This window comes from Rutidosis leptorrhynchoides, chromosome 5 (assembly GCF_046630445.1).
Source record: "Rutidosis leptorrhynchoides isolate AG116_Rl617_1_P2 chromosome 5, CSIRO_AGI_Rlap_v1, whole genome shotgun sequence".
Classification (NCBI taxonomy): domain Eukaryota; kingdom Viridiplantae; phylum Streptophyta; class Magnoliopsida; order Asterales; family Asteraceae; genus Rutidosis; species Rutidosis leptorrhynchoides.
Genome location: NC_092337.1, coordinates 220,614,314 through 220,625,808, shown reverse-complemented (window position 1 = coordinate 220,625,808; position 11,495 = coordinate 220,614,314). Strand labels below are relative to the sequence as shown.

The window sequence follows — 11,495 nt, the reverse complement described above, 5'->3', positions numbered from 1 at the left end:
GTAACACCGCGGGCTGTTTTGGGTTAGTTAATTAAAAACTATGATAAACTTTGATTTAAAAGTTGTTATTATGAGAAAATTATTTTTATTATGAACATGAAACTATATCCAAAAATTATGGTTAAATTCAAAGTGGAAGTATGTTTTCTAAAATGGTCATCTAGACGTCGTTCTTTCGATTGAAATGACTACCTTTACAAAAATGACTTGTAACTTATTTTTCCGACTATAAACCTATACTTTTTCTGTTTAGATTCATAAAATAGTGTTCAATATGAAACCATAGCAATTTGATTCACTCAAAACGGACTTAAAATGAAGAAGTTATGGGTAAAACAAGATTGGATAATTTTTCTCATTTTAGCTACGTGAAAATTGGTAACAAATCTATTCCAACCATAACGTAATCAACTTGTATTGTATATTATGTAATCTTGAGATACCATAGACACGTATACAATGTTTCGACCTATCATGTCGACACATCTATATATATTTCGAAACAACCATAGACACTCTATATGTGAATGTTGGAGTTAGCTATACAGGGTTGAGGTTGATTCCAAAATATATATAGTTTGAGTTGTGATCAATACTGAGATACATATACACTGGCTCGTGGATTGATTCAAGATAATATTTATCGATTTATTTCTGTACATCTAACTGTGGACAACTAGTTGTAGGTTACTAACGAGGACAGCTGACTTAATAAACTTAAAACATCAAAATATATTAAAAGTGTTGTAAATATATTTTGAACATACTTTGATATATATGTATATATTGTTATAGGTTCGTGAATCAACCAGTGGCTAAGTCTTACTTCCCGACGAAGTAAAAATCTGTGAAAGTGAGTTATAGTCCCACTTTTAAAATCTAATATTTTTGGGATGAGAATACATGCAGGTTTTATAAATGATTTACAAAATAGACACAAGTACGTGAAACTACATTCTATTGTTGAATTATCGAAATCGAATATGCCCCTTTTTATTAAGTCTGGTAATCTAAGAATTAGGGAACAGACACCCTAATTGACGCGAATCCTAAAGATAGATCTATTGGGCCTAACAAACCCCATCCAAAGTACCGGATGCTTTAGTACTTTGAAATTTATATCATATCCGAAGGGTGTCCCGGAATGATGGGGATATTCTTATATATGCATCTTGTTAATGTCGGTTACCTGGTGTTCACCATATGAATGATTTTTTTATCTCTATGTATGGGATGTGTATTGAAATATGAAATCTTGTGGTCTATTGTTACGATTTGATATATATAGGTTAAACCTATAACTCACCAACATTTTTGTTGATGTTTAAAGCATGTTTATTCTCAGGTGAATACTAAGAGCTTCCGCTGTTGCATACTAAAATAAGGACAAGATTTGGAGTCCATGTTTGTGTGATATTGTGTAAAAACTGCATTCAAGAAACTGATTTCGATGTAACATATTTGTATTGTAAACCATTATGTAATGGTCGTGTGTAAACAGGATATTTTAGATTATTATTATTTGATAATCTACGTAAAGCTTTTTAAACCTTTATTTATGAAATAAAGGTTATGGTTTGTTTTAAAAATGAATGCAGTCTTTGAAAAACGTCTCATATAGAGGTCAAAACCTCGCAACGAAATCAATTAATATGGAACGTTTTTAATCAATAAGAACGGGACATTTCACCTGGTGCATTTCTACACTACCTGGGAAGATGAATCAGCTGCAAAAAGAAAGCATGATATTAGAAAGATGAATCCAGAAGAAAGGGAGGCTTATAGGCTAGAGATCTCTGTTGCTGAGTTACTGAGTATGCAGGCAGCAGGGAGACCAGAAAGAATACGCCAGATCAGAATGTTGTATCATCCTCTTGACCAGCAATTCTACATCGATGCCATGGATTTCAACATTGATATTGGTATGTATATATATAATAGTGGCCAAAGACTCCACAATGATGAGGAGAAAGCTCTCTTTTATGATGTTGTGCAACTGGGTATGGACTTAGACCAATATTGTGATGCCATGACTACTGATGAAGGCAGGCAATTGATTGCAACAGCAAAATCCTTAAACATTACGGTAAATAAATATATGACAAATGTTCAACTGGAACAACAGAGAAGGGATGATGCTGAGTATGCTGAAAGGCTGAGGCTTAGGGAGCAAGAAGCTAAACTGGGTGCTGACAGAAAACAAGAAGTTGCATCTCTCAAGTTAGCAAAAGTCATGGTTAAAGCTCAGGACAATGTCTCTGATAAACTAGAATCTGCTGAGAAGGTCCCTACAGAAGCTCTAGAAGAAACTAAAAGAACTAAAGGACTGACTGATCATTTCTTCAGGAGCAAGTATGTTGATGTGATGACCAGAAGATCTAATCCTGGTAAGATCATCAAAGCATAAGGAGCAAGAAGGACTTTCAGTGTCAGTAGGGAAAATAATGTCTATGAGAGGGTAGATTACACAAATCTGAGAACACTTGGATTTAGTGGATGGATGGAGATACCGCAGTACTTCATTGGTAAGGGTCAAAGTAATGTCAGAGATACATTAAAGCCTGAATTACAAGATCTATTTGATAAAGCATTCAAGTATGGGGATGCACCAGTAGTGAAAGTAGAAGAAGTACTGGCTCAAAAGCCTAAAAGAAAGAAATCTATTGGTGCTGGCCCACACAGAAGAGATCTCATCATTCTATCCCCTCAAATACTAATTTTTGATGTGAAAGTATTGCCTGCATGTACTGTTCCCTGAAGCCTGGGCAGCCGTTAAAGTGAAGGAGGAAGAGCTATCTGAAGAAAAGGCAAAGGATAAAGATAAAGATAGATAGTCTTCTTATATTAAAACTGTATCTTTTGTTATTTCATAATTCGTTATACTGCCTTGTAATTTTTGTATATATTTGTTGTAATGAATGTGAAATGAGTTTATCTTCAAAATCATATCAATTTATAAGATATAGATAACTCAGCAAAAGATCCCAAAAACAAACCAAAAAGGGACAAATTTTATTGCCTATTTTTATTAGGTCCCTTAGTGCTGGCTTTAGTGTTTTCTCTTTATGTCATAGGTTTTGTCATCATAAAATAGGGAGAGATTGTTGAGTCCCCAAAATAATTAAGGATTTAATTATGACAAAACAACAAATATGTACACTACAATGTTATGTGCAGCCAGCACAGGTTTGTTTATGTATAGACATCAAATATTGCTGTGTCAAGTGTTTAGTATGCTGCCTGGTCTACCAGCACAAGGTAGACAATATTCTTTAAATAGCACAGGATGAGTGCCCAGCAAATCATGAAGATCAAGTAACTCAGCATAGAAGAACCGGCATAGCTGGTAAGCAACATAATACACAAAGACAGCTATGCTCCATTACAAGCATAGTAGTTTCTTGAGTGGTCTACATCAATTGTACTATTCAACAGAAGTCGAAGACAAAGTTGAACAGAAAATGAAACGTGTCGGCGGCTGAAAAGTGACCTTACAAGACCACGTGGGAATACAGAAGCTTAACGCATGTGCAGACATGTGTTATCCTTTGTTAACGCCTAGGGAACATAACATTCTATTTGTTTAATTAAATAGTGGTGCCAAACCGAATTGAGGTGTTCCTGCAAATAACTACCAAAGATGAAAGAAGAGAGCACGCTCTATGATGCAGTTGTCCCCACAAGTACAGACATCTTATGTACCAGTGGACAATAGAACAATTACATGGATAATAGGACTACTATAAATATAAGTATCCACTATTGTAATAACTAGTGGTGTGAATTTATTTATTTATAGTCCAAACTTGTAATAGCTTTAAGATATCCTCGATAGCTATAACTTAGGTATATCTGTATCAACCAACTGTCATTCCGCCAAGGATAGTTGTAATTTTTTGTGATTCAAATCAATAAAAATAACCGTTGAAAATTACCTTAGACTTTATTTAAATTACTTGATTGAATACTAAACTGATAAGTTAATCAAAAGAATTGTATTCACCCCCCCCCCCCCCCCCCCCCCCCCTTCCCTCTACAAAACTCCTGTTGTTAATCAAGGGACCAGCATAAATATAAAAAAAAAAACAACATGGCGTAAAATTGTCGTAACCAACAATTACAACAATCACACAATGGTCGGGGCATTATGGGCTATGTATGCAATCACAATTTAATAACAACATTATTAAGCCTATATATGGCTTCTCCATGGTTACAATGCATGTGTATAACCCTGGAACAAAATAAATATTAACCAACAGTTATGCAAGCCATAACTTTCTAAATTCAAAATTTAAATAGTGAATTTCTTCATATCTTATTTGTGCGTCATGAGATAATCAACAAAATTGACTTTCAAAACCATAAACGTTTTGACTTTTACCAATTCACCACAAAGCTAGATCTAAAAAAATCACGCGACAGTTAAGACGATGTAAAAACCTGGCTTTGATACCACTGAAGGAAAATCTTGTGTACTTTTAAATCAAATTTACGCAGCAAATAGTTATAATAATATCAATATTTTATTATATTATGAACAATATTACAAGATTAAATAACCACTTACTTAATAAAACATGCATACGATTAATTTATCCAAAGATCCAGTTATACCATAATAATTGTCATGAATATAAAAACAAAAGAGGAGTAAACGGTATACCTTTCTTGAAAAAACTGATGAACGGAGAAACCTACGATCAAAAGGGTATGACCATCTCTTTAGATAGTCCACTACACTTTCAAACAACGTCAATGGATACTAGTCAAAACCCAAGTGATTTATTAATATAATCTAGTTATATTAATAAATAAATAATACTCCGAATATGAAAACGTCGAATAACCACGAATTGAAAAAGCAATTAAAAACGAATGTTATTTTCGGTTGTTGTGCGAGACAAAAGAATAATACGAGTAATAAACTCTTGCCACTTTTTCTTCTTACGTAGACTAAATCAAGAGAAAACATAATAATTATACGGAGTATATTTTTATTTAATCCGACTCAAGGTCGGTGTGTAAAAAGACGCGTATAAATATTTACTTTCCAAATCCAATTTGATATTGGATGCACCAAGCAAGCAAGTAAAACTTGTTAATTAATTAAAGAATTAATTGATTTAGTCTAACCATTTTATTATTCATTTAATTAATCATAATTAATTAATTCAAAACTAATTAATTACTCAATTAATTTGAAGCGGAGTATTTTAATTTATTTTTTCACTTGAGTAATATATATATACTTCATATATGTATATTTTATTTGACGTCTAGGTGTATATATATGTGGCCTCAAAGGCCCAAATGAATTTAGCCATATAGTTATATGTTGTACCTTGCACATTAATTCTACAGTTTTATCTATCATTTTGAGAATTGTGAAAAGAAAGAATGTCCACATAGATTTTAAAAAAATATTGAAATAGATTTAAGAAATAAAAAGGAGTATGGGTATACAGATGCATATATAGGTATGATAGTGTTGACGTTTTGTTGGTATTATGTTCTGGTTACAGTATTGGATGGATGAACTGTGGGTATTAATATCATATGAGCCTACACAAAATGTATTTTAGAGAATACCATGAACTAAAACAAGGTAAATGATTTTGGTAGATGATAGTCCTTGCAAAGTTGAAGGCATTGGAATAGTAACCTTAGAATCAAAATATTTGTTATCTTGAAAATGTGAGGTATATTCTTAAACTTAAATGAAATTTAATTTCACTAGAAAATCATAAAGCAGTGGACTTAAAATCAATATGGAAAATGGCAAAATCAAGGTTATAAAGGGTTCACTAACACTGCGTTAGGGTACAAGAATTGCTAATAATTTGTAATTGTAAAATTGTAGACTAGTATGTGATTGGACACCAATAATTGAAAGTAAATATGATAATTTGACAATGTTATGGCATAAAATATTGTCATATAAACAATCAAGGTTTGGTGGAGTTAAATAAAAGATATGTGTTTGAAAATTAACCATTGGTGACTCAGAATTTTTTGAACAATACATTAGGAATTTAGAGTTTAGGGTTTAGATTTAGGGTTTAAATTTAAAATTTAGATTGAGTTTTTAACACGAACGGTTTAGAGTTTAGGGTTTAGGGTTTGGTGTTTCGGGTTTATGGAATAAACCCAAAACACCAGACCCTAAACCCTAAACTCTAAATCGGGCTAAATTTTACTTCACAAAACATGGAAAAAAACGTTAACATTCTTCACGAACAATATTATTTTGAATGTTATTTTTGTCGATCGTTTTCCCGCCAAAATAATAACATTCATCACGAAGTGTCTTTTCTAAATGTTTTTATTTTCATCCAATCTATAATGTTCGTGAACAAAGTTTTTTCAAAAAACGAAGAATTTTTTATTTTTTTTTACTTCTCCCGCTTGGTTACTTCCCCAATATATATATATATATATATATATATATATATATATATATATATATATATATATATATATATATATATATATATATATATATATATATATATATATTAATTTATATTACAACCAACTTATAGGTAATGGAGTTGTGATTAGAGAAAACTTTACAAGGAACTGTTAAAAGTGAAGCAAGGAAGGTTCACACATTCACGTTGGCAGTGAACTATTAATTTGGGACATCTCAAACTATTAATATGAGACGGAGGGAGTATAATCCTGATAGTAGTACATATACAAGGTATCATTAAACGCATTCATGCTATAACGTGGGAAAACAACCACATTCAAAATACATTTGTGTGAGCCAGTGACAGAATTTCGTGTAGACAGTGTCGAAAGCATTATGCTATGTTGCATTAGAAATGTTCATGGTGTCACAAATCAGTTGTGTGATTTTCTTCAAGTTCGAGAACGACTTGTTTTGGGGCCGAACATGTATCTGTTGGAATGTTAATGCCTGCAAACCCAACCACGACTGCAGCAGCACCGATATAATCCATGAAACCCGGAGCATTTCCAATCACAGTATCCACAATAGCAGCCAACGGCACTTGAATTGTAAGTCCTGCTGTAGCTACTGTTGTAGTGGTGAGTAAAACAGCTTTTGCCCATAAGTAATCACTAAGCACATTATCCAGTAAACCTAAATTTATCATGTGTGAATATATAATTAGAAAATGTGGATTTCGCGTATGTAGCATCCTGCTTTCACCGAAATATAGTTACAGATAAGTATATCATCAATACTTGCAACAAAAATATTTCAAACAGACATAAGGCACAAAATCTAATTATAACAAATATTAAAATTTTGACATTAACCGACTCAGCCCGACTTTGACCTAACTTTTTAGACGTTTTTGGGTGGAACAGTACGGAGTAGTTCCTAAACCGACGTGTTAGCCGACTCGGCCGACTTTTACAACAATATCACGTGTATATTTGCAACTAGGCATGGATAGTCAAAATAAGAAACAAATGACTCAGACATTTATATAAGGGTTGATTTGGGTCATGTACTCACGTTTTAAAACCATTAATTAAGTTAAAGAGGGAAAGGGTCTAAGATTGCCCATATGGTATTTACAAGTTTGATTATTTTTTAAGTATCTTAATATAAAACACTAAATAGCTTTTGTACTAATATGCAATCTAACAAGTTGTTGAGATAGGTATTACGAGAATTGCTTTTCAGAATATACAAGAGCAAATGCACTGGTAAAGGACTAAAGGGACAATTCGAATTGCCTAATTGATAATACAGGACAACTTTTAAGTAGCCAGCTTACAAGTAATTCGGGGGGGAAAAAAAAAAAGTTGAGATTGAACATTGTCACATACCTTTTCCAACAATAAGACCAAACTGCTTCCGGCTAAGTATATCAAACGGCTCCAAATTAGCCAAATGAAGTACAAGAGCAATAGGTGAGAATATCACCAAGTTAAATAGACCCAAAAACCCGAGAAATTGAGCCATACTGACCTTCCCGGTTTTTGCATCATCATCTTCATCTGGTAAGTATTTACGGATGAGCGTGATGTAAATGGCATAAAAGGCTGATGAAACAAGAGCAAGAATATCTCCGAGAGTAGGGTTTGAAGCCGTTGCACTAGTTCCGTTTTTTGAGTCACCTAAACTGACGATTATTGTACCTCCCATGCAAAGGAGAACACTCAGCAGCTTTACCCAAGTAAACTTCTCTCCCAAAAATGCGAGAGAAACCAAAAAGGTGAACAGACTTGATGCACTGCTTAGAATGGTATTTGACTGTAAAACGTAGAAAATTTTATAATATTATTTCATTTGAAATGCATAAAAACGAATTAATGGCAGGGTTTCAGAACTTGAAAATACTCGGCGAGTGCTCGGCCAAAACTCAAGATTACTCAGGAAATTGGTCAAAGTCAAACTTGGTCAACATCCGAGTACTCCCCAAGTTTCTGAGTGCTCCCTAAAAAGTCCCGACCAAGTACGGTACTCCCGAGTAGCCTAATGGGTCATAACAAGAAATTTGGTACTGGTCAGGGTTGACATGTTAAAAACATTTATGTATTTAAACAGGATAGCAAAGCTTTATTTTCATTTTTCTAATATTAATCAGGTTATTTAAACAAAAATGATGGATGAGCTTCTAAAGTCAAATCTATAATCTCCACCGAAAGTCAATACGCTAGGACTTAGGATACATCATGTCATCAATCATTAGAGGAAACATCTGGGAAAGGAACCAAATTTGGTTACTTGGAGAGAAACAATATCTACAAACTGCATTATAATGTATTAATTAGTCTTTTTTAAGGGAATCTAGCAGAGAGTAATGTATATGTGGCAAAATGGGTTGATTGGGTAATAGAGTCGTAGCATATAGTTTAGCCGTGTTCAAAGGAATTAAATATGATTACAAATTTATAGTATTAGAGTAATAATGTAACTTTTTGAGCAACACATGCAATAAGGTTGTAAGCATTTGAATTCATTTGGTAACACTTTCGAGCCATTCCTCCCATTTCATTAATCATTAAATTATATAAGTTCATCACTGGACTCATTAAAAGTAATACATATCATGAATCAATATGGTTACTAATAACACCTATAATCTTTATAAGCAGAGATTAAAAGCCAAATATTATAAATGCGTACCGTGACAGTAGTATACTTCAGAGAAAGATTAAATGAAAGTTGCGCAAGAAACCAGAATGGGCAGACCAAAAGACTAACTTTTGCGAGTCGTGTACGAGTCCAACGCCCTTTTGAGTCCAACTCTCCAATTACAAGTTGATCCATAACATCATTAGTTCCCAATGCAACACCATTATCATTATTAACTGCATCATCAGTAACCGTCCCAACATTCAATGCATTGGCTTGAACCGATGCATCTTTTTCTACAAGAAGGTTAACCACCTCTGATTCTTGTGGTCCCGGTGACTTACTATCATCTCTATTTCTCCAAAACAGCAAACTCCCATATTTATCCTCGAGATAACGCCCTATTTCTACTAGTGGAATGTATATTACAAACAATGAGTTACATATATACGTGATGAGAAAAGGTGAGACGCCCCCATCAACAACTGACTGAACTACAAAACTTGCAGCGATCCAAATGGTTGCGACAGCGAGTATATATATCAACCCTAAAACCCATCTCCACGTTTTACTTTTCATTCCTTCAACTCTTAAGCAGGTTCAACGTTATATATTCTACAACTGTACACTATAAAAAACATAGATATGAAGTCATGCTATCTAATTAAAATCTAGTAATAATGAAATACTTCTGAAGTTGACATCTTTTTATTTAGCACGACTTCGTGTTAGAGAATCCTATTGTTTCAGTATGCCACAGGACCTTCAAAAACCATGTGACGGCCCTGATATTTTCCAATATTGGACAATTATCTTCTTTCAAACATACTCAAAGATTTTTAAATAATAATTGTATAAAAAACCATGATTATAGGAACATAAGTCCGATAAAAAGTTAACTGAAAACCATGCAACCACATACCTTGATCCAATGTGATAAACTTAAAAAGCAACTCTGTTGTGTAATATCCCTGAAACAGACACTTTACACTTAGTAAAAAGCAAGGATTGTACACACTATTATACATTTAATTTTTCTTTTGTAAGAGTTGAAAAACCTAACAGTTATCAAAATGTATGGACTATCAACACTATTATACATTTAATTTTTCTTTCGAATTATTAGGACATCAATGCAAGATAAAGAGCACATCATCTTCAACTTGTTCATTTTTGCAATTTTAAAGATTTAGAGTTGTAGACGTTGTCATTGAGGCAAAAATTGCATCACACCAAGAATGCGATTATCAACAACAACAACAACAACAACAATACTCGATCCCACGAATGTAGAGTATGGGGGAGGTGGAGTGTAGACAATCATTCCTCGAACCCTAGATTAGAGGGAAGTCACTACTCCACCCACGGGTATAGAACCCGCGACTAGATAAGATCGTCCCTCCTTCTACTCGAGAGCCAAAAGATTGCTTCCTAAAGGACCTCCGGCCAGGAAAGCTCATTAAAACGAGATAGTGCGGGCATACGTACCTGTAAGAGTTATGTGCGCCTAGGAAGATGCAACCATACAAAGTAGCCAAAAGGAAACACATATAGCAGTAATGCACAACAGTATGATAGATACCAAGAATGCGATTATGTCTACAGTAATTCCTTTAATTTGTGATATAACTACAATCTCGAAAAAAAACCTTTTGTTATGAATAATTAAGGAAACATAAAAAGAATTACAATCACAACTGACTTGTTAGTTGTTACTAATCACAGATGATTGAAACAACAGTACAGAAATTATTTGGCACCAATGTTTAGTGTGAGTTTCTTCAAAATGGTAGAGCACAAGCAAAATTAATTATAGTATTTATCTAAATTTTTAGTTTGCCATTTTTAGGTCCACAAATCACAACGATTCGATGAACCCTAAAATCAAACTTTAAACATTAACAAAGGAAGCTGACAATTGATTAGTGATCATAAGTATTCATGAAAGATCTTACCTTAGACGTGTTTTAATTGGGGGAGGATGAATCACTCCAGAAAACACGCTTTGCGTATCAGGCAGGATATGATTAGACGCGTGGGATACGTGAAGGAAGATAATTCGATTTCAGGTGAAATCGTTAAAAAGAATCTGATAATTAGGTCATTAACCTTACAACATCTCGAAATTAATCCATGTTGAAACTATACTCACGTTAAAATTCAACTCAATTCAATTAAATTCAACTGTGTTTAGTTTAATGATATGTTTTAGATAAATTAATTTAGTTTAATGACCCATAATATCCGACTAGAAAACTTATCGTTGCTTTTACAAATATATTCATATATTTAACTTGCTCAGAATAAATAAACTACATTTATTCTTCTACGATATTCTTTCAATTTTCGTCATAATTACAATTTTCCTTGTCATAAAAGTATATATATTACAAGATTTTTTAAAACATGTATTTCGTATACATATGTAAAGAAA

The 11,495-nt window shown here is 33.2% G+C and overlaps 1 protein-coding gene across 2 annotated transcripts; it reads right to left on the bottom strand.

Annotated features, from left to right (window-relative positions):
* Positions 1-6,549: 6,549 nt before the first annotated feature.
* LOC139846621 (thiamine-repressible mitochondrial transport protein THI74) lies at positions 6,550-11,152 on the bottom strand. 2 transcript variants are annotated; one of them, XM_071836095.1, is made up of 6 exons: positions 11,017-11,147; positions 10,550-10,690; positions 9,984-10,032; positions 9,113-9,689; positions 7,810-8,236; positions 6,550-7,111 (listed from the first exon to the last, which is right to left on the bottom strand). In XM_071836095.1, exons 4-6 carry the CDS (start codon positions 9,638-9,640, stop codon positions 6,843-6,845), a joined length of 1,224 nt encoding a protein of 407 aa, XP_071692196.1. In that variant the 5' UTR covers positions 9,641-9,689; positions 9,984-10,032; positions 10,550-10,690; positions 11,017-11,147; the 3' UTR covers positions 6,550-6,842. The 2 variants fall into 2 exon arrangements, with proteins under 2 accessions (XP_071692196.1, XP_071692197.1); XM_071836096.1 differs by lacking the exon at positions 10,550-10,690 and having other exon boundaries at positions 11,017-11,152.
* Positions 11,153-11,495: the final 343 nt, after the last annotated feature.